The sequence below is a fragment of the Saccostrea echinata genome, unplaced genomic scaffold, assembly GCF_033153115.1.
Source record: "Saccostrea echinata isolate AGI-Se365-2 ecotype Australia unplaced genomic scaffold, CSIRO_AGI_Sech_v1 ptg000029l, whole genome shotgun sequence".
NCBI classification, from domain to species: domain Eukaryota; kingdom Metazoa; phylum Mollusca; class Bivalvia; order Ostreida; family Ostreidae; genus Saccostrea; species Saccostrea echinata.
This window is the reverse complement of record NW_026889778.1, coordinates 18169181-18193137: the sequence shown is the minus strand read 5'-3', so window position 1 is coordinate 18193137 and position 23957 is coordinate 18169181. Positions and strand designations below refer to the sequence as shown.

The 23957-nt window shown below is 33.1% G+C and overlaps 3 protein-coding genes across 3 annotated transcripts; all 3 read left to right on the top strand.

Moving 5' to 3' along the window:
* The first annotated feature begins 6701 nt into the window (after window positions 1–6701).
* LOC133195671 (metallothionein-like) lies at window positions 6702–7795 on the top strand. Its single transcript, XM_061331565.1, has 4 exons — window positions 6702–6776; window positions 6941–6990; window positions 7105–7221; window positions 7654–7795. The coding sequence occupies exons 2-4, from the start codon at window positions 6963–6965 to the stop codon at window positions 7731–7733; spliced, it is 225 nt and encodes a 74-aa protein (XP_061187549.1). The 5' UTR covers window positions 6702–6776; window positions 6941–6962; the 3' UTR covers window positions 7734–7795.
* Window positions 7796–14676: 6881 nt separating this feature from the next.
* On the top strand, window positions 14677–15748 carry LOC133195669 (metallothionein-like). The gene is made up of 4 exons (XM_061331562.1): window positions 14677–14769; window positions 14925–14974; window positions 15066–15182; window positions 15606–15748. Exons 2-4 carry the CDS (start codon window positions 14947–14949, stop codon window positions 15683–15685), a joined length of 225 nt encoding a protein of 74 aa, XP_061187546.1. The 5' UTR covers window positions 14677–14769; window positions 14925–14946; the 3' UTR covers window positions 15686–15748.
* Window positions 15749–17852: 2104 nt separating this feature from the next.
* Window positions 17853–19000, top strand: LOC133195670 (metallothionein-like). The gene is made up of 4 exons (XM_061331564.1): window positions 17853–17941; window positions 18106–18155; window positions 18313–18429; window positions 18859–19000. The coding sequence occupies exons 2-4, from the start codon at window positions 18128–18130 to the stop codon at window positions 18936–18938; spliced, it is 225 nt and encodes a 74-aa protein (XP_061187548.1). The 5' UTR covers window positions 17853–17941; window positions 18106–18127; the 3' UTR covers window positions 18939–19000.
* The last annotated feature ends 4957 nt before the right edge of the window (window positions 19001–23957 follow it).

The window sequence follows — 23957 nt, the reverse complement described above, 5'->3', positions numbered from 1 at the left end:
CATGCCTAGAACAGACTGGGGCATGCATTGGATTTGGAATGATTATATTTATTTTAAACATGCATGACTAAAATCTTGAAAGTTTATTTTGTACTATGGTACAAACACAGGAAGATTTATTTCCTTCAAATTTATGTGAAAAAATATCTGAATTTTTCACTCAAGTGTGTACCCCATTTATAGTTTTAAGGACCCTTTATACACTTAAGCAGGATATTTTTAGACATTGAGAAAATTAAATTGTATGAAGGTGTAAATTTTGAGCATACCCAATGAATTTTCAACAAGGGTACCTTGCATTTACCCCCCCAGGAAAAATGGATTCCGATAATAAAAGATACATGTAATACTGATGAACAAAAATATGCACTTTATAACATTTGAGAGAAATACATCCAGTTGAAGAATCATAAAGTATTCAATTCATTTATCTTGGTCTATTAAAATATTAAGAAATTTATTATCAATTGTAGTTTTCAAATTCTTTAATTTTTAGATCTAGGGACAGAATGTTCTAATTGCATAAAAATACCACAGAATCAGAACTCGATCTTAAGTGTGCTGTGTGAAGAGGACAATAAAAAATGAAAGAAAGAAATGAAAATATAATAATAAACTATAATCAGTTTGTCCAAATCAAAACGATTGTGGGAGAGGGGTGGTGATGAATGAGTTCTTTCAGAATTCTTTGACAAAAAATAATATCCAAACACAGGGATGTGGGCCAAATAGTGCATTTTTAGGTTGTTATATATATGACAGTTCTGAACATTTCAAGGGATAGGAGAGTCCTGACTCCCTTCCGGATCATAAGCAACCTTTCAAAATAGATAAACACAAATACATTGCATATCATTTTCTTGATTAGATCTAGTCAATAACGATGAATACATGGAATATTGGGGGGAAAATCTCTCGGCGGTTGAGGTTTTAATGCTAACTAAACAACAAACAAAAATTGTCAATTTTATTTTAAACATTAAAAATTAATAACGTTCCGTGATCTACTCTGCAGTACGTATCAGAAAAGTAAATTTCGGAGACAGTTGAACTGACCTTCAAGTCGGATGCTTGTGCAGTACCAATATAGATCGGTAAAGGTTAAAATTATTCTTCTACTTACTAAAATTTTGTGTTTGAAATATCTCTGAAACATATCTGACATTTTGACAAACGTTTCTGTAAAAATTCGTGAGCAAACAAGCCGACTGAAAAGTTTTTCCGTGCGATTTCTGTAACTCGCATCCATGTTGTTTACGTTAGTTTGTCGGAGTCTGCAACCACGTGACTTTCGTTGCCATCGGTGGGCGGAGCGTGGATGCGTGAATTGCCCATATACGGAATCTTTTTGGCATTTAAGAGGTAAGTCTACGTTATTTAGCATGTGCACTGTTTGTCATAAAACATTATGAAAAATACCGGGTTAAAATCCACTCATATGGATCATGTAGACTGACAATTGCAGTAAAGACAAACTGAAATCTCTTTTGGAGGATTGTTGGAAACACGTTGAGCTTATGATACAGTGCCGTAACTGTATCATATTCGCCTACCATATAAACTTATATTTAAGTACTATGATAATACATTTGGATTGGTATTCCACGTTGATCATATTTTGTTAAAAGGGTAAATGGTCTCTACATTCTTTGGAGAAAGACCAAGAAAGGACAATTTTGTTTGTCAGAAACACTACTGACAAAATTTGAACATGAAAACGAAACATCATTCACTATCCCTTTCCCTTGTATGCATTCAGTTTACTTACATTTTATATTTTTTTTTATAATTTTTGTCCTGTTCAGATACCGTGTCGTTGCGTTGAATGTTAGCCAAAATGCATTTGCATCATGACTCCCTCGTTGTTCTACGCATTACCCTGTATGTCATATTTTCTCATTGCATATGAATTTTGCTTTATTCAAATTCGTACTATTAATAAAACCCACATTTAACCTTTACTTGTTGCATGGTACTACTCTACTAACAATAGAATTGAATGGATAGTGTTAACTGATTTACCGCTGGGCCATCAGTGTAATTTGAGTAAATGTTCACCTTATAACAGTTCTTACCCATGCTTCTGAGAAAATTACAATCATTCCATTAAGCAGTAGAGCCATTCAATGAAAAAAGAGAGCCATGCAAAATGTGTGCTTAAAAATTGTTACAACGTTGCCTCTGTCGCGCATACCGCTCCCCTGAAGCCATGTAACATTATAGAGATAAAATTTGTAAATCTGCATTACAATGCACATATGCATTATGTAAATAAAATCCTTATAAGACGTTTTTCGGTGAAAGGAAGATTTTACTTTTATCCTAAAAACCCTTTTATATTTTTAAACCTTGTTTCAGACAGCAAGAACGTTTAATTTGTTTATAGGAAAGACGTACAGCGCCAGAAGGGAATTTTTTTTCCTAAAGGCTACTAGTAAACTTAAAGAGTGGGTTACAACCCCGAAACCCCTTCAAAATTCGCCACTGTAGATACGCTTATACGAAGCTCGCATGGTACTTGATTCTAACACAATGTGTTACAATACTTTTTTGTACAGTTCTATATTTTTTTGCACACGCAATTTCAAATGGGCTGATACTGCCAATCATACTCAGGAAAAAGACTGAGAAGCTTTTTTTCATAACGCAACATTTTCTTTTTTTCTTTTGGTATTTTTTTTTTTTTTTTACATGTAACTAGAAAGGGAAAGACGATGCTATCTTGTATATAAACTTGTGTCAATTCTTGGTATACCAAACACCTCTTTTTTAACCAATCACATTTTTTTTTATGTAAAAAGACTTTGTTGACTCTAACAAAGGACAAAAGACATTGGTAAAGATTTTGAGCTAATCACTTTTTGTGCCCCTGGTATCGAAGATCAGAGACATGTTGATTTAGTTCTGTGTTATTTTTTTCACAAATGTAATCTTCCCTATATTTTTATGAGAAGAATTTTCAGACTTTATTCACAGAAAATCAAAGATATTTACGAGATCGAATTTTCTTATCAATCTTCCATTTTTTCACGCAAATCAATTGGATAGGGTTCCAAAACGTTATAACCTCTCTTATAACTTCTAAAGGAAAAAAAGGAAGACTATATTTTTATTTGTTGCACATTATTTTCTCAAAGTAAACTCAAAGAGGATTGCAATTATGGAAGCTATATATTTTTTATTTATATAAAGCTAAGAAAATGATCTTGATTTTTTAAATAATTACAACTGTGGAAACTTATTTTATTAGATGTGATAAAACAAATCAAAAAATATATCTACATGTATTCTTGCTCTAATGATAAAACATCATTATAGCCTTGTTAGGCTTTACTTCAATGGGGATAAAACATCTCGTATTATTAATATAAAGTATAGTATAACCTTTTAATTTTGTCATTTAAATTTAAAAGCTTTTACTAATTAACACTTCATATCATAATGCTGCGTGATTTAACCCCTATGTATTTGCCTAACAAGAATTTCCCTACCAAAACCATGCAGTTTTTTTTCAAAAATGACACAGGGTCATTATTCTACAGGGTCCTTTTTCTACAATCCACATGGAGAAAAAATGACCCCAAGGCCATATTTTTTTTTTTACAAAGAGTGGGTCTGCGTAGAATATTGACCAGGAGGACAAATTTCTACGTAGACAAATGATCCCCGGTCAATACTCTACGTGGGTTACTTTTCGTCGCAGTTGGCACGAAAGTTGCGATTGAGATAAACAATGTCTAATATAATAATAGGCACAGGGGGGGGGGGGGGGCTGGGGTTTTGGGTATCACCTTAACCAGTAGATCAACCACTTAAACCTGTGTATTTGCATATTAGATCTTTGATCCGCTCCATAATTTAGCATATTTTAGCTGAGGACATCGGCGATGTGATATCAAAAGTGCCATCGATGCTGTTTGTAAGTAGAATATTCATGTGTTAGTATCAAAACATTGAGAAGGTTACAGAAGTTAATATATGAATGTCTTTATTCCCTGCTATAACGAACTTTCAATGTATGCATGTAGTATTGAAAATTCTACAAAAAGTTATTGTTTTGGACACCTTTTTTAAATGTCGGAGTCACATTGTGTGGTCAGCTTCCCGTTTGGCAAATTTCCATATAAATACTTTTAGCTTGATTTTTTTTTTTTTGGACTTTATACAAATGATGATCAAGCGTAAAGATATACGTGTCAAGAGCCATGCACGAGATAAGTAAAACATACTAAACATCATTTTCCCTCCACTTATTGTGCTAGCCTATATGTACATGTATTTGACTATGTAATATCTCTGTTTCACTTTTATAGACACTTATTGTTTTTTTCTGTCAATTATTCATCAATTAAATAAAAGTATTTTTGGATTTGCAGGAACCTGCGGTTGCGGAAAGGGCTGTACGGGACCTGAAAATTGTAAATGTACCGATAGTAACTGCGTCTGCAAAAAATGACTGCCTGGTCACATAGCAAAATTCCATTGTAAAGAACAAAATAAATACATAATATTTCATATATGGAGTGTTTATATCTGTTTGTCTGTTTTACTATTTCTTTTTTAGGGAATTTTAATTAATCTCTGAAATAATTATGACTCCCCACTCTCCCGTACTTTTCAATGATTTGTATGTGAATATAAAGATGACCAATCTCTCTTTGACTAGTGATAAATGTGTATATGTGTAAGTATGTGTGTTTCATATTGTTTAATGTGCACTTTACTGTGCATAGGGGGTGAGGATTCAAATGTTATGGAAGGCTAAATAAGCAAAGTAACCCCCTCCACTTTGCAAAGGGACACAAAGAGGACACAGATACTCAGTAAGACCAGTGACTCCCCCTCCCAGCAGAGGGACAGGAGCACATACTGCATATGGCTAGTAACCCCTTTATTCTATAGAAGGAAATCCTTAAAAAAGTTGGGCCCCAAGACCACAAACTGAGAACAGATTTAAGTCAAAATTTCAAATAAGTATATAACTTGTGAAATAATTTTGAAAATGATAAAAAAAATTATCAGTTGTTTGTATTTGAATATTATACAAACATGTAACTTTTCAAACACCTGGGTGAAATAAAAATCAAGATGGCAGGATATAAATTTTGACTTACATGTAAGTTTGTTCACATGTCTCAAGGCCCGATGTCTGAACACTGTATGTAGTGATGTTAGTGAAAATTTGACATGGTGGATCAGATGTAATATTAACATTATTATGCAAATGCAAATCTAAAATACTATTAAAAAATAATGATGAAGTATCAGAACCATGTGGCATGTGTAGTGAAAGTCTGAAGTCAAAGGAAGTTCACAATCTTTAAAGGAAAATATGAAATGAAAGAAAACTTTACATATGTAAATATATTTCATGTCTAAATGAAAAAAGTTATATTTATTGTGCAGAAATAATTATTTCATTCATTTTAGATAGTTACTTCTCGATTCGAGCGAAGAAAAAAAAAGTAACATTGTACCTTTTAACTTCTACATATTTAATATTGACATATAAATATCAAATACATGTGTATATATACAAAACAATATTTTTTTTTATTCACCAATCAAGGGCCATGGGGTGCATTTACAATTATTTCAGTAGTAGTAGTGTTTATTTATTATAGTGACATGTGTTATACAAAATACATAATCACTTATAATTATATCATAATATACAAACACCAGTATGTACAAATTTAAGTATATTATATAATTCGTGTAAATGTAAAATATTTAACATTTCCACAATTGTCTAAAACTGGGTCAAAGAATATTAAAGAGGTAGAAAACCACATGAAGAATAAATAAATAGTGTAAAAAAAAAATGGCTGGAATACAGAGGGTACCAAGGGGACGATGCATGACTGCATGTGCACAGTCAATCTGCCTAGCAAACCTTTACTCTCAGTATTCAAGACATTTATTTAATAAACATTTAAAAGATAGGGAAGGAAAAAAATGTACATCATAAATGATTATGTACTTTACTAAAATAGACCTTTATGAAATAAATTACAGATATTTTATAATTTCAGTTTTCAAAATCATTTTACTGACTTGAATGTACTAGTAATTGAAATATTTAACATTTCCACAATTGTCTGAAACTGGGTCATAAAAAAAAAAAATTGAAGGCGTACAAAACCATATGATGATACATAAAAAGTATGTAGAAATCATGTCTGATTTTATGTACATTTTGAGTACATTCTTGCGCTTTTATTACAAAAGAGTAAACAGAGCTGAGGAATTTCCTGCGCGTTCACATAAACAAGATTATTGATTAATATTTTAAAACGTGTCAATTAAATAATTGCCATATTTCAACTTCATTTGTAAATTAAATTAAAAATTAAACCGTATTTTATGTGTTTTTCAAAAATGTTTAATTTGCCATTTGTCTATGATTTCACATGAATTATCTGTTGGAATTTACACAATGAATAAATATAGAAATAAGGTCATCGTACTTTCATTGTCACACGGTTTTCGTATATAAGTGCCTTATACACAGAGTGCCGTGTGCAAAGGGAATTATACAATCATTTGTATAGTGTTATCTCTTGCTAAACATAATTTACCTAATTTCATATAGCTACCCTCCCATAACAGAACCCTATACATTTTCCACACGATACTTATTATACATCTTATGACGGTTTCCACACGATACCAAATGTGTTATGTATAAAGTGTGCATATGCATATACTTTATTCAATCCATGTTATAAGAAGAGTAACATCTCACAGTGAGGATATTACACAATTTTGAGGAGGTATGCCCATTGTATCAGTATGTCAAAGAAGCTGACTAAATATTCTATGGCGACATTGAAATTAATTTAAATAATAATCAACATTAATTTGACGAAATTATTCATGCATTCTTATTTTTGATGAAACAAACAAACCAGCACAGTTTAATTGAATTTTTTTTTAGGAAACGACAGTTATAAAGAAAAATGTCTGATCCATGCAACTGTCTTGCAAGTAGGTATATGTTTTGAATATGGTTCAACGTAATAAGAGTTATCGTTCCTTGTCTGTATGAAATACATTATGTATATTACACACGCTTCAGATGAAAAAAAAAAATTCTTTCAGCCGGGAAATGTCTGTGCGCAGATACCTGCCCATCGAGTGGATGTAAATGTGGGGGCGGATGTAAATGTGGACCCAGCTGCAAGTGTCCCGGATGTAAAGTCAAATGCAATTGCAACGGTAAGTTTTTATTTGCAAGGGCATTCCCATGTACATGTAATGTGTGTAAAAATACCATATACATTTATTTCTAAATCTGGCCAATTGGATGTTTCATTGTTCTTATTTGAGGAGGATCAATATATTCAAAATTAGGAACTGGTAGTATTCCAAAATTTTGAAAATAAACAAACAACGTTTATTTCCTCATTTGACCAAAATTATTCCTCTCTTTTATTTTTAACTTTTGATCTTTTTTCTCTTTTTTGGCATATGAATATCACACTACCAAAAATATTTCAGGGAGGGGCGTGGTTTGTTTTTCTTTCTATCGATTGTGCATCATAAATTATATTTATTGACTATTTGATTTCGCTGTTTCACTTTTAAATAATTAATGCTTCCTCCTTTCATTTACTTCAATTGAATAAAAATATTTTGTGGAATTTACAGGAACTTGCGCTTGCGGAAAGGGCTGCACCGGACCTCAATCCTGTAAATGTACCGACAGTAACTGCGTCTGCAAAAAATGACTGCCTGGTCACGTGACAGAATTCCATTGTAATGAACAAAATAAATGCATAATATTTCATTATTCGAGCTTTCGTTTGTTTGTTTTCTTATTTCTTCAAGAATTAATCTATCAATTATAGGGAATGGTGCACACCTTTTGGTATTATTTCTCCAGGTATAATAATAAAATAAACAAAATATTTAACATTCACACTTTGGTGCATTCAGGTGAAAAATGCGTGTGAGGGACAATACCAGAATCCCCACTGAGAACGGCTGATAGCACTTAGCGATTCGAAGAGCAATATTAACAAGGTGTAAGCCAGGGTGATGTGTATTGATGTAATACCTGCTGATACCACTTGATTTTGAGTAGATCTACGCGTAATTTAAGGCCTGAAAAAATTAAGAACACGCACTTCCCTAGTCTAAATGAAATTACCCGATACTCTAGTAGAAGTGCGTGTTTTTTTAGAGAGTGGGGATATGTTAAGTACCTGCGTCTTCCCGAATCCATAAATCTGCATACGTCTTGTGACGTACTTGTAAAGTCCAGAGAGTGCAGTAACTAATATAAAAAAAAAAGTCGTACCCTTTTTTCAAGCTTTTCATCTTCTTTGTTACCGTCAGTCTTGATAAAGCTTTTCTAAATTAATTTTTGAGTTCCAACAACTTAAGCGTTCAGGATCTTTTAACTGTCAAAAACTGAAGAAAACAGTTCATCAGTTTTTAATCACAATGATGTTATTTTAAAGACTGGTTTGACATGTTTGATGCCCTGATACTGTTTCATTGTACCAACATATGACAAGCCAGTCAAAAGTTAAAGCTGCCAAACCATTCTTAACAAAGGATGAATTTGACAAAATTTTAGCATTAAACATTTTTTATCTATTTATGTCTATCTGCATAACCATAGCAACTGTGAAAATAGCCAAACATCTTGAATGTACATGTGGAACATGCTATTTCTGATACATAAAGCTGCATTTGAAATATTGCCTGAGAAAATAAACAACTGTCATTCTTTAGTATTGTGGACCAAAATTTGCTCACTGCCTACATTATTTATTGATCAATAGACTGACATGTTAAAGATAACTTCAAAATATTTTACCCTGTGTATTGTTATAATGTTATCAATGTTTATTTTTTTTCTACAAAGATTATTTTGGCTGGTTTGTGTGTTTATTAGGAGACTGATTCCATCATAAACTGATGAAGTTACACTGAACTGACATGGGGCCTGCATCGTCAAATCGATGTCCACCTGACAGGCAGAATTTCATCCGTGATGAAATTTATTGTGCTTCTTTTTAACTAGTTTAGTTAGAATGCGGACATACATTATTTGTCTTACCAAAAACTAATTTGATTATTACGGTCAGCTATTATGTGCAATCGCAACTTCTTGGACCTTTTCTACAATCGGAAAAACAGCACGTTTTTCCAAGCTCTGCCGGAAAGGCCCGAGAAGTTGCAGTTAATTGAGATAAACAATGTCTCGTTATCCAAGAAAAATATACCTGCGGCATTTTTTTTTTTGGGGGGGGGGGGGGGGCTGGGGATTTGGGTGTCATCTAAACCTGTAGATCAACCTCTAAAACTGCAGATTCGAATTAACGTACTGCGTATTAGATCTTTGATCCGCTCATATACTCGCTTTAAATTGATATATTATATTTGATCTGCTCATATACTCCCTATACACGTTGCTATAAGCTTTTAAGTGTATCAGAGATTTTGAACCGTATAATATCTTACCGAAAACTTGACGGAAAACCCAAGATGAAATATGACTGTCAGTGGAATAGAAGAAGTCTTTGAACTATCTTATATTATAATCTTGTCTTCTTCACAGGCACTTGACGTTTAAACTTTTCCCCTTATTGATAAAAAAGATATCCCTGTACTACATGTATAATAATAACTATAGTATGGGGATTGTATCAATGAAGAGAAAGGTTTAAAACGTCAAGTGTCTGTGTTCTTCTCTTATATAGAGAAATACAATTAGCAAGAACAGTGATTAAAATTTTGTTTATTTCATGTACATCATGCATAATTTTTATCATACCTCATGATGTCCATGTTTACATAAAAAGTATGCAAATTTACTCAAGGTGTACTAAATGTGTACATCATGGTGTTATGAATTTTTCTAATATACATGTGCACAAAGAATTGAAACAAATGAATTTTGTACAGAGCATCATATTGTGGATATATCTTTGATCTATTTCTGAAATTTCTAATGTAATTTTTTCCTTAAATCATTCAACTTTCGTTCGAGTTAACTTTTCAAAAGCGTTACTTTCAAGGTGTCATTCCACCTAGAAAAAAAATTGCATCCAAAATATAAATGTTATATACAGCATTATTGCTGCCATTACGTTTTCCCCAGGGATTATATTTGTCCACGAGATCGAGTCAGGAAAGTATATTTAATGTTAAGTGTACATGAACCTACATACTAAAACATTACATTCATGCACTGATCATGAATGCATTGTACCATTCAGAGAATTTGTTATAAATGTTGATAAAATTTTTGTCACAAATGAAAATGACCTTGTAAAATGCAATCAAATGTAATTAAAACATTTTTCGTTTTCAACAACCAGCATTAAAAATCTCAGCCATTATGACGTGGGGATAATTTTGGAATGTCTGTATATATCATAAACAGATTAAGCTATTTGTTCTCATATACAGAGAATATATTTGTTTTAAAGCGAACGAATGGTCTAGTATGTACTCTGACCCTATTTCTTCTTTTCCTATCTGGTCCATATATAACAAGTGACTGAAAACCAAAAACAAAGCGAAGATTTAAAGATTACTAGATACGTATTTAAATGATAACTATCTATCCCCCGAATGTCGCTATATTATTAGTCCCCTACCGGTGAAACCGGAGGGGACTATAGGTTTCCCCTGAGTCTGTCCGTCCGTCTGTCCGTCCGTCTGTCTGTCTGTCTGTCCGTCTGTCTGTCTGTCTGTCCCTCTGTCTGTCTGTCAGTCTGTCCCACTTGGTTTTCCGCACTTTTTTCCTAAACGCTTGCAGATATTGAGCTGATTTTTGGCATGTGAGTGTATCTTGATGAGTTACAGATCAAGTTTGCATTTCGTTCCGCTTCATTGATTTTTGACGGAATTATGGCCTTTTCAATTTTTAAGGGTTTTCCGCAATTTTCTTCTGAACGCTTTCAGATATTGAGCTGATTTTTGGTATGTGACTTTAACTTGATTAGTTATAGATCAAGTTTGCATTTCGTTCCGCATCATTAATTTTTGACGGAGATATGACATTTTCAATTCTAAAGGGGAACCAGATTACACTTGCCGGTAGGGGACTAGTATTGCTAATGCAATACTCTCAGAATGCTTGTTTTTTGTGTATGGGGGGTCAAAGAATTTTTTTCTGCTAAAATAATAGACGATGTTAATAAAACCAATAATAGATTTTAGGGATCCAAATACTATGACCCCCGGCTGCATTTCATTTCCGATAAAAATATTCTACTTTTCATTTCTGAATCAGATATTTTTAGCTCACCTGAGACGAAAAGTGAGCTTTTCTGATCGAAATTTGTCCGTTGTCGGTCGTCGTCGGCGGCGGCGGGGTTGTTGTCGTTGTAAACTTTTCAGAATTCCATCTTCTTCTCCAGAACTACTGGGCCAATTTAAACCAAACTTCCCACAAAGTATCCTTGGGTAAAGGGAATTAAAGTTGGTTCAAATGAAGGACCACGCCCTCTTCCAAGAGGAGATAATTACAAATTAGTTAAAAATTAATGGCATCTTTTAAAAATCTTCTTTTCAAGAACCACTGGGCCAGGAAATATGAAACTCATGTGGAATCATCCTCAAGTGGTGTATATTCAGGTTTGTTCATATCATGACCCCTGGGGGTAGAGTGGGGCCACAATGGACAATCAAAGTTTCGCAGCACTGTTAAGGCGTACTTCGAAGAAATCAACAGAATATAAACGTGTATAAATACATACCTTTTTAAAATGAATTTTAATTTTGTAAAGGTACTATATTATCTTATGACTTTAACATTCTTTGAAATAACATTGTATACCCCACTCTGTACTGAATTTGGTTTGGTCACGTTATTTGATAGTCACGTGATAAATGCATGTAATGTGTACTGTATGTAGGTCACAAACAAATTTCAATATCGCAAGGGCATACCCTAGTTAAAATTAAAAATTAAAGTAATAGATTGTTTCTACATAACTTGTAGTTTATGGAAAGTGCTGCTGCTTTAAATAGAATTCGCATTTTATTAGTTTAAATTTCAAGTTATCTTGCTAATGTCGAAATATGTGTGACCTTTACCAAGTATTTTATGTATTTATTAAGTTATGCTATCGATTTCAGGAAAGCAGCAGCACTTTTAAAGTTAAGGAATATGTCCATTATGTGTATTCAAAAAATGGTCAAGATCTATTAAGTGTATGCCCTTGCAAAAAGGCGATTTAATGAGGCACCTCGGCGTGAAACATGCACACCCTGTAGACAAAAACACGGTAGAATTAATTCAATACATTCTCTCGATATTTTTTAGATAATGAAACTAAACAAACTTTTCAGATTTGTATTGATGGTCTACCAAAGATTTTCAAATAATATTCTGTTTAATAATAAAATGCATTTTTCACTATGAAAAAATTACTTGATCCGCCTCTCACTGCACATAAAATGCGTCAAACTTTACCATGATGACGTCATGTCGACAAGTGCATTGCGATCAGTGACTTGTTTATATCTTGCTGTGTGGGATTTAACTAGCGACAAAAATAAATGCAGTGGTAAGTTTTGATGTAGTTCATTACTCTTGTGCAGTTTAGATTCGCAAATTATTTCATTTTCTGTTATTGTGAGGAATTGCTATATTTGTGTGATGTCACAGTAAACTTTTCCCGTATAAATTAGGCCCCGCCCCCTTTATGCAGCCTTAACAGAGCTGCGTTTACATAGGAATATATAGGAAAAATCTTTAAAAATTTTCTTCTAAAGAACAGCAAAGCCATGATTAGTCACATTTCTATGCAAACATCCTCAAGTGGTGTAGATTCAAATTTGTTCAAATCATGACCCCTGCGGGTAGGGTGGGGCCACAATGGACGATCAAATTTTTACATAGGAATATACAGGAAAAATCTTTAATAAAAATCTTCTTCTTAAGAACCACTGGGCCTCGAAAGATAAAACTCATGTGGAATCATCCTCAGGTATTCTAAATTGTTCAAATCATCACACCCGGGGGTAGGGTGGAGCCACAACGGACAATCAAAATTTAACGTAGGAGCATTTAGGAAAAATCTTTAAAAATCTTCTTCTCAAGAACAGCAAAGCCATGATTGGTCATATCTATATGTAAGCATCCTCAGGTGGTGTAGATTCAAGTTTATTCAAATCATGACCCTCTGGGGTAGAGTGGACCCACAATAGACAATCAAAGTTTAACATAGGAGTATATAGGAAAAATCTTTAAAAATCTTCTTCTCAAGAACAGCAAAGCCATGATTGGTCATATCTATATGGAAGCATCCTCAGGTGGTGTAGATTCAGATTTGTTCAAACCATGACCTCTGGGGGTAGGGTTGGACCATGATGAAAGTTCAAATTTGAAGGGAAAAAAGTCATAGACAAAGAAATATTTAAGCATCTTTAGTAAGTGTAGATTCAATTTTGTTCAAATGATACCCCCTCTCACCCCCCGGTCCCTCTTTAGGGTAGATCGAGACCACTTATGCATTAAAGCTTTTCAATACTGAACTGATTTTTGCTTTTTCTTCTAGCCACAGTGCTTAGGTGAGCGATGTGGCCCATGGGCCTCTTGTTTTGTTTTTTTTTCATTTCCGACATCTATGAAATAGTACTTTATCGACAATAAAAAGGAACTGAAGACTTCTTTATTAAAACGATAAAAGAATAAATATTGATATCTAAATAATAAGTTTTACTTAGCATTTGAAGAAATTAATGTAGAATTTACGTGTAATATAATCATGATAATGCAAACATAGTTTACATTTTAAATCTTGCTTTTATTTGGAAAATATGGTTTAAAACAAATATAATATTTTATATATGTTCAGAATTCTATTACCATCTACCTGGTTAACATCAATTGCAAGTTGCAAGTAACCCCCTCCCCCCCCCCCCCCCCCAAAAAAAAAAAAACCATTCCGGAAAAATGCAAATAAATGTCGGAAATGAAAATAGAAAATGTCGGAAATGCCAATACCACCCCCCCCCCCCGCGAGGTAGTCTGTCCAACTGTTATAGGGGATTCTTTTTGCCAAAATAAAGGAGTACTGGTCCAACTTTCATGATAAAATCAAATAAGTGTTGCATCGTATCGCTACAATATTTAAAGTATATTTATGTAGGATTCTATATTAAGAGAGAGAGAGAGAGAGAGAGAGAGAAATACATTTAAGTTTAATGCATGTAGTACATAAGATAAATTTACTAGGATCGACGCACGTTTCAGTATGTTTTACTTATCTCGTGACTCTTGACACGCGAATATCTATTCAACACTACTTTATGCATTATCATCCTTTGTATAAAGTCCAAAAAAAAAAGCTAAAAGAACATATGTGGATATTTGCCAAAACGGGAAACTCATCACACAATGTGACTCCGACATTTAAAAAAGTAATTGATACAATTCAAATGTTAATTTAGAGAAAGCCTTGAAAATACATATAAAGTTCAGTATTTTCCTGTTTAAATTTCAGGAATTACATTGATAAGTTTGCAGTAAGCTATAAATAATTACTTAATTACTAAATGTTACATTAATTAACAGTATTGTCTATAGTCATCCCCTTATCAACTATCTTTGTATAGACCCTAATATACCTTTTGCGCACGATACTGTGTATACAACCTATATCGATCATTTGCACACGATACTGAATATGTTGTATAACGTGTGCATATATTCGTATTATATAATATATTCAACTGGCGTGGTACTCAAAGCAGCCCCTTTCTACAAAAGGAATATTATACATTTTCTCCGATAAGGTAGGTTATATTTTACGAATTGTAAACATAGAGGGGCTAACGATACAGTATGAATTGTGGAAAAAATGTATGAGAAAATAAATTAATTTTAATTTCATGACCAGTTTCTTCATCATTCATTTAATGCGTAAAATATCATGTTCTCATTTTTTCAGACAACATCAAATAATACAAAAGATGTCTGATCCATGCAACTGCTTAGAAAGTAGGTTGTGTGAATTTTCCTTCTATACATGTACCAAATATACTTCGAGTTGTCGCTCTTTATACGTCGATTTACATTTTCTCGTTTCTAGCTGGAAACTGTTTGTGCGCAGACACTTGTCCATCAAGTGGATGTAAATGTGGAGCCGGGTGTAAATGTGGACCCAGTTGCAAGTGTCCCGGATGTAAAGTCAAATGCAACTGCAGTGGTAAGTTAGCATTTACTAGGGGGCATTTGTATACAGTCATGTATTATGTACATATAAATAAGGAAATACAAAATGCTCTCCAAGTATCTACGTCAAGCCCATAGGATTCTGAGGAGGCGTAATATGTTCAATGTAGAAAGGGGGCAGTACAACAAACAAACGCACAAACTTTTCAGGAAAGCAAAATTCACTTTTTATATACCTGTATACTGTAGCTGTACTAAACTCTATAAACAGTATTGATTAATTTTTTTTCTAGGCACATAACATTACACTACCAGGGGTTGTGGTTTCATTTTCCCTCCACTTATTGTGCTAGCCTTCACGTATTTGACTATGTAATATCTCTGTTTCACTTTTATAGACACTTGTTTTTTCTGTCAATTATTCATCAATTAAATAAAAGTATCTGTGGATTTGCAGGAACCTGCGCTTGCGGAAAGGGTTGCACGGGACCTGAAAATTGTAAATGTACCGACAGTATCTGCCTCTGCAAAAAATGACTGGCTGGTCACCTAACAGAATTCCATTGTAAAGAACAAAATAAATGCATAATATTCCATAAATGGGGTGTTTATATTTGTTTGTTGGTTTGTTTTACTGTTTCTTTTTTAAGGGAATTTTAATTAATCTCTGAAATAATTATGACTCCCCACTCTCCCGTACTTTTCAATGATTGGTGATAAATATGTATGTGTGTAAGAATTTGTGTAATTTCACATTGTTTAATGTGCACTTTACTATGCACAGGGTAATGATTCCTATTCGAATCAAAGATCTAAATCTAGTATACTAAGATGATCCCTGCTAGGGGATGAGGATTCAAATGTTATGGAAGGCTAAATAATCAAAGTACACCCCCCCCCCATTTGCAAAGGGACACAAAGAGGACACAGATAAGACCATGAACCCCCTCCCAGCAGAAAGACACGAGCACATACTGTATATGACTAGCAACCCCTTTATTCTACATTCTTTATTCTAAATAAAAATCAAGCCCCAAGACCATAAACTGAGAACAGATTTAAGTCAAAATTTCAAATAAGTATATAACTTGTGAAATAATTTAGAAAATAATACATTTTTTAAATGTAGTACTTGTTTGTATTTGAATATTATACAAACATGTAACTTTTCACCTGTGTGAAATAAAAATCAAGATAGTTGGATCTAAATTTTGACTTACATGTAAGTCTGTTGACATGTTTCGAGGCCTGATGTCTGAACACTGTATGTAGTGATGTTAGTGAAAATTTGACATGATGGATCAGATGTATTATTACATTTTTATGCAAGTGAAATTCTAAAATACTAGTAAAAAATAATAATAAAATATCAGAACCATGTGTTAATTGCAGTGAAAGTCTGAAGTCAAAGGAAGTACAAAATCTTTAAATGAAAATATGAAATGAAAGAAAATTGTATCTATATTTCGTATCTTAATGAAAAAAGTTATATTTATCGTGCAGAAATAATTATTTCATTCATTTTAGACGGGTGAGTTTTCGATTCGAGCAAAGAAAAAAAATTAAAACGTAACATTGTACCTTTTAACTTGTACATATTTAATATTGACCTACAAATATCAAATACATATGTTTCTATACAAAATAATATTTTTTATTCACCAATCAAGGGCCACGGGGGGTGCATTTACAATTACTTCAGCGTGTACAAATTTATGTATATTATAAAATATAAGTCATTTCTACAATGGAGTCATACTAGTATAAAAGTAAAATAGTCAACATTTCCATAATTGTCTGAATCTGGGTCAGAGAATATTGAAGAGGTAGAAAACAACATGAAGAATAAATATAAAAAGTGTTAAAAGGTGGCTTGAATACAGAGGGTACCAAGGGACGATGCATGACCTCATGTGCACAATCAGTCTGACTAGCAAACCTGTACTCAATTCAAGACACCCATTTAATATACATTTAAAAGATATAGGGAAGAAAAAAAAGTACATTACAAATAATTATGTACTTTATACAAAATAGACCTTTATGAAATGAGTTACAGATATTTTATATTTCAGTTTTCAATATCCTTTTACTGACTTGTACTAGTATTTGAAATATTTAACATTTCTGCAATTGTCTTAAACTGGGTCAAAAAAGAAAATACATTTGAAGGCGTACAAAACCATATGATGATACATAAAGAAGTATATGTAGAAATCATGCCTGATTTTAGGTACTTTTGAGTACATTGTTGCACTTTTATTACAAAAGAGTAAACAGAGATGAGGAATTTCCTGCGTGTTCACATATAGATCTACAAGATTATTGATTGATATTTCCAAACGCGTCAATTAAATAACTTCATTTGTAAGTTGAAATGAATTAAGCAGTATTTTAAGTGTTTTTCAAAAAACGTTTTACCATTTGTGTCATATGTTGGAATTTACACAATGAATAAATATAGAAATAAGGTCATCGTTCTTTCATTGTCACACGGTTTACGTATATAAGTGCATTGCATACAGAGTGCCGTGTGCAAAGTGAATTATACAATCATTTGTATAGTGTTATCTCTTGCTAAACATAATTTACCTAATTTCCATATAGGTACCCTCCCATAACAGAACCCTATACATTTTGCACACGATACTTATTATACATCTTATGACGGTTTGCACACGTTACCAAATGTGTAATGCATAAAGTGTGCATATGCATTGCATATACTTTATTCAATCCATGTTATAAGAAGTGTAACATCTCTCTGTGAGGATATCACATGATTTTGAGGAGGTATGTCCATTGTATCAGTATGTCAAAGAAGCTGTCTAAATATTCTGTGGCGACATTGAAAGTAATTTAAATAATAATCAACATTAATTTGACGAAATTATTCATGTATTCTTATTTTTGATGAAACAAAAAAACCAGCACAGTTTAATTGAATTATTTTTCAGGAAACAGCAGTTATAAAGAAAAATGTCTGATCCATGCAACTGTCTTGCAAGTAGGTTTATATATATATATATATATATATATATATATATATATATATATATATATATATATATATATATATATCAGTGTTTATATATTGAATATGGTTCAGTGTAATAGGAGTTATCGTTCCTTGTCTGTGTGAAATATAAAAAAAAATCTTTCAGCCGGGAAATGTCTGTGCGCAGACTCCTGCCCATCGAGTGGATGTAGATGTGGGGGCGGATGTAAATGTGGACCCAGCTGCAAGTGTCCCGGATGTAAAGTCAAATGCAATTGTAACGGTAAGTTTGTATTTGCAAGGGCATTCACATGTACATGTGTGTAAAAAATACTATATACACATATTTCTAAATCTGGCCAATTGGATACTTCATTGTTCTTATTTGAGGAGGATCAATATATTCAAATTTGGGAACTGGCAGTTTTCCAAAATTTTGAAAATAAACAAACAAAGGTTATTTCCTCATTTTTGTTAAATCATCTCTTTTATTATTAACTTTTGATCTCTTTTGGGGGGATATGAATATCACACTACCAAAAATATTGCGGGGAGGGGTGTGGTTTCTTTTTCTCTCTATTGATTGTGCTTCATATATTTATCGAATATTTAATTTCTCTGTTTCACTTTTAAATACTTCATGCTTCTTCCTTTCATTTACTTACTAGTTCATATTCATCAATTGAATAAAAATATTTTGTGGAATTTACAGGAACTTGCGCTTGCGGAAAGGGCTGTACCGGACCTCAATCCTGTAAATGTACCGACAGTAACTGCGTCTGCAAAAAGTGACTGCCTGGTCACGTGTCAGAATTTCATTGTAACGAACAAATTAAATGCATAATATTCCATAATTCGAGCTTTTGTTTGTTTACTTGTTTCTTCAAGCATTAATCTATCAATCAATATTTTTATAGGGAATGGTGCAAATCTTTTGGTATTATTTCCCCAGGTATTATAACAAGAGGCCCATGGGCTACAACGCTCATCAGAGTAACTTTGGCCCTCCTGCTGTTCTTCACCAGATTTTCCCCTTGTAATACGTATTGTGGCCTTGTCCTACCCCGGGGGTCATGATTTGAACAATTTAGATTCTACACTACCCAAGAATGCTTTCATGTAAGTTTCAGCTTTTCTGGCCCAGTGGTTCTTGAGAAGAAGATTTTTAAAGATTTTTCCTATATATTTCAATGTAAAACTTTGATTCTCCATTGTGGCCCCCACCCTACCCCGGGATCATGATTTGAACAATTTAGATTCTACACTTCCCAAGAATGCTTCCTTGTAAGTTTCAGCTTTTCTGGCTTAGTGGTTCTTGAGAACAAGATTTTTAAAGATTTTTCCTATATATTTCAATGTAAAACTTTGATTCCCCATTGTGGCCCACCCTACCCCTGGGGGTCATGATTTGAACAATTTAGAATCTAAACTATCTAAGAATGCTTCCTTGTAAGTTTCAGCTTTTATGGCCCAGGTGTTCTTGAGAAGAAGATTTTTAAAGATTTTTCCTATATATTTCAATGTAAAACTTTGATTCCCCATTGTACCCCCACCCTACCCCCAGGGGTCATGATTTGAACAATTTAGAATTTACAGAACCCCAGAATCCTTCTGTGTAAGTTTCAGCTTTTCTTGTCCAGTGGTTCTTGAGAAGAAGATTTTTTAATGACCCCACCCTATTTTTGTCTTTTCTTGATTATCTCCCCTTGTAAGGGGGCTTGGCCCTTCATTTTAACTTAAATTCCTAACTAAAATTTTTAATTTAAACTCCCCTTTACCCAAGGATGCTTTGTACCAACTTTGGTCAAAATTGGCCCAATGGTTCTTGAAAAGAAGTTGAAAATGTGAAAAGTTTACTTGAGCTTTCAGCTCAGGTGAGCTAATAAAATAAACAAAATATTTAACATTCACACATTGGTGCATTCAGGTGAAAAATGATTGTGACGGACAAGACCAAGATCCCCACTGAGAACGGCTGATAGCACTCAGCGATTCGCAGAGTAATATTACCAAGGTGCAAGAGGTTGATGTGTATTGATGTAATACCTGCTGATACCACTTGATTTTGAATAGATCTAATTTAAGGCCTGAAAAAAATTAACAACACACACTTCCCTAGTCTAAATGAAATTACCCGATACTTTAATACAAGTGCATGTGTTTTTCAGATAGTGGGGATATGTTAGGTACCCGCGTCTTCCCGAATCTTTCAACTCCAGACCATAAATCTACAAACGTCTTGTGACATCATACTTGTAAAGTCCGGAGAGTGCGGTAACTGAGATAAGAAAAGTCGTACCCTTTCTTCAAGCTTTTCATTATCGGCCACTGCAGCGGCCGATCTATTTGTGGTTGTGTTAGAAATTGCACATGGGGAAATGAGACGTTATTTCTTTATTAATTCAATAAAATAATTCTTTAATTATAACATGTATGAAATCATGAGTAAAATATTTTAAAAACTTGCTTTAAACCAAATCTTAATTGTTTTTATTATATTTCAATTTCATTTTCACTTGTCATCAGATGATTATTAATTTAAGAATATATACAAAAAGAGTTTACAATATAGGTAAGTACTCCCCAACCTGTGAGTGTGTAAGATATGAAAGCAAATCGTCATGATTTTCCGAATATTGATTAAGTGCTAAAAGTGCATGATGAATAAAAATTGAAAAGTTGTTCAACTAGTAAAAAATTGTTTGGAATATGCTACAGCTGCAAATGATATAAGGATATTTTTTTCCTACATTTTGAACCATGTCGTGCAGCATAGCCTACTCTGCAGAAATCATCAGCATCATCACTTGACAAAGATCCAAGGTATCAACACGTGGTTCATTTTGAGGTCTGAATATAAATAGGCCTACATCTTCATTTTGATGACAATAAATATTCTTATTATTTATCACTGACTTTATTACATCGATGAATCAATTTGATGAACAAATGCACTAAAATCTCTATTGCTTTTAATTTCTTTCTTTCCTTTTTTTTTTAAATATTTTGTTTTTGAAGACGGTCTGAAATATATAAATGATCACTCTTTCAGCTTTGAATACCTTGTGCTTTCTTTGGATGCTTAATTCTGAATCGAAAGTACTTTTTGAAATACTCAATTTGTTTTTGCGACCGATTTGATGTTTTACATTAATTTTACTTGTTTTCTTTGTTACCGTCTTCCTTGAAAGACGGTATACAGAGTTGAAGTATTTTACAGTCTTCGGACTGTGCACTTCCTCTCTTCTGTGATTGGTAGAAAATGCATGATGTGGAAATTTTCAATTATTTCATTGGTTGAAATGCTGTGCTAGGCAAGGGACATAATTTTCTGGTGAACAAATTTTCGTACGACTTAACAATTTTTCAAGCCTTTTCAAATCTTAAAAAAATCCACAAAACGAACAAAAGAAAATTGCAGTAAATAAAAAAAAACCCTGACATTTTAATTTTTCAAACCAACTATTCATAAATTTTTCTATATTTTCATGATTAACAGAGTTCCTTTTATGCATGCAAGCATTGAAATGTGTGTGTGTGGGGCGATACATAATTAGCGTCTCTCAAATGGTGACCTATATTCTCATTGGTTAAGAAATTAATAACATTAGCAACTTTAGATTGTTGTTAACAAACAATGAGATGACATAAGCCACACCTCTTTACTGTAAGAAACGATGTAATTGGTTCCTTGCGTCACTCATAGACGTCTGAACTATTTTTATCCCATGTGTATTTCACCCATGTATGAAAAGCTGTGTAAATTTCAGTATTGATGAGCTAATCTGGCAACTAATGAGAATCTAGGTCACTATTTGAGAAACGATAATTATGTATAGCCGAGAATGTCACGCCGTACTGAAAGTTCAAGCAGAAAAGATATTTGTACTACCGTCGTCATGGTGGGTGGGGTTTAAGCGAAGTAGGCTAGTATTCGCGATGCCTTCCGAGTGCAAGAATGCAAGTTATATCTAGAAGCAAATGAACAAATATTTGAGGAAAAATCATTGTTTTATACTTTAAATCATTATCTTTTCTGAAAACTGAGAAGAGGATACTAATATGTCAATGTGTATGTACAGTGCACAAACTAAGAAGAGGTAATTTATTTTAAAAAGTTGCAGACAGACAGACATAGGACAATCAGAAAAGCTATTCTGAACTTAAGGAACTCTAAACACTTTCCACTAAAGAGTTCTACTTGTAGGGTAGTTTTACGCAGTTAGAGTGATCTGCCCTTCGAAGTAAGACTTTAAAAAAAAATGGTTGTTTACAGTTATAATTACACAGTTTGTATTAAAATGTGCAAATGATGCTTGAACTCTAAAATCATTCTTTTGAACTCTAAAATCATTCCTTTTAATGAGATTTGGTAACGAATGTTAACAGTTGTTTCAGTTAATCATTTTCTCTTAAAAATAGTAAGCTAACAATACTTAAGACATTGTTAAATCATGGAATACAGTTCTTGGATAGAAGAAAAAGTATCACATGTTTAACCATGACATCATTCTATTTCATCTATTAAACTAATACAACGAATGTTTCATGCCTATCCATATACATTTAAAATAAGAAGATAGAATGTAATTTCAAAGTATTGGTAAGATATACAATGCTTTGTACCATTTATTTATAATTTTCAACAAGTTTCCCTCAAAATAAAACGTTTTCCAATCTTACAGGCATACAATACGGGATACCCATACTACCGGTATATAAAAAATCACAGTCGGTTTTTATTCTATTTATAGTTATTCTATTTATTTCTCTTCTATATACATGGGTATATCACATCATTAAAGTTTGGTAATGTACATGTAATGTGATTATGCTCTATAATTTATTAAAAATATTTCACAAATAACTGCTTTGAAGATATATGCTAAATAATTAATTATAAAGATTCAACTGTTATTTCAGGCCCGTAGCAAAGGTTTCAAAAGGGGGGGGGGGGCTTTCCAAAGAAATCTGACAAGCAGAAAAAGGCCTATTTTACTGACCAAATCCTGGAATGTGACAGTGCTCGACCTTACTACATCAAAAATTGGGGGGGGGGGGGGGGCAACCAGCATCTAAAGGAAAATTTACTATTGCAAAATTCTATACTCAGAAAAAAGTGGTTTGTTCACTCCATTTTTGTATATTTTGCTAAAAGGTTACATACATGTATTCATGGATTTATTTAAAAAGCGTTTTCTCTGTTATCTCATTAATTTTTACGCTTAACCCCCCACCCCACCCCACCCCACCCACACCCGACAACATCATTTGCACCATTTTATTGTCTTTGAGTGTGTAGTATATTTCGCGCAAGAAAAAAAAAGAAATGATATGCGTCTTCTATTTTTCCACAAGAGCACAGAGGACTGTTAATAATGTTACACCTAAATAGATCTTTATCCAAAACACTGTTGTGTGTTAATCTGGTATGAATTACATTCCAATAACGATCGCCGAAAGAAAAGAAGGATGGAGTGTTTTTTGAGAGTATGTACTATTTTTGAAGGAACCTATACAATGTAATGGATTGTCTTGGTAAAGAGAGGTAAAGAGTTTCATTCCCTTCTTGCCATTGGGACAAAGGATGATTTACAAATGTTTAATCTACACTTAGGGATGCAATAATTTTGTTTGTTATATAGTTTGTTGTTTAACGTCCCTCTCGAGAATAATTCTCTCATACGGAGACGCCACCACTTGCCGGTGGAGGGCTTAAAATTTATACCTATATTCCGCACTCAGGGCCATTGAGCAGTGAGGGATCTTTTACGTCCCAACACTTACTGCTACACGGAACCTCAGTTTATA

Bases quoted from the DNA above. Each gene is read 5' to 3' on its own strand.
- LOC133195671 (XM_061331565.1), top strand. From the start codon at position 6,963: ATGTCTGATCCATGCAACTGTCTTGCAA. The intron at 6,991-7,104 runs GTAGGTATATGT...AAATTCTTTCAG, and splicing joins TCCATGCAACTGTCTTGCAA to CCGGGAAATGTCTGTGCGCA. The intron at 7,222-7,653 runs GTAAGTTTTTAT...TGGAATTTACAG, and splicing joins AGTCAAATGCAATTGCAACG to GAACTTGCGCTTGCGGAAAG.
- LOC133195669 (XM_061331562.1), top strand. From the start codon at position 14,947: ATGTCTGATCCATGCAACTGCTTAGAAA. The intron at 14,975-15,065 runs GTAGGTTGTGTG...TCTCGTTTCTAG, and splicing joins TCCATGCAACTGCTTAGAAA to CTGGAAACTGTTTGTGCGCA. The intron at 15,183-15,605 runs GTAAGTTAGCAT...GTGGATTTGCAG, and splicing joins AGTCAAATGCAACTGCAGTG to GAACCTGCGCTTGCGGAAAG.
- LOC133195670 (XM_061331564.1), top strand. From the start codon at position 18,128: ATGTCTGATCCATGCAACTGTCTTGCAA. The intron at 18,156-18,312 runs GTAGGTTTATAT...AAAATCTTTCAG, and splicing joins TCCATGCAACTGTCTTGCAA to CCGGGAAATGTCTGTGCGCA. The intron at 18,430-18,858 runs GTAAGTTTGTAT...TGGAATTTACAG, and splicing joins AGTCAAATGCAATTGTAACG to GAACTTGCGCTTGCGGAAAG.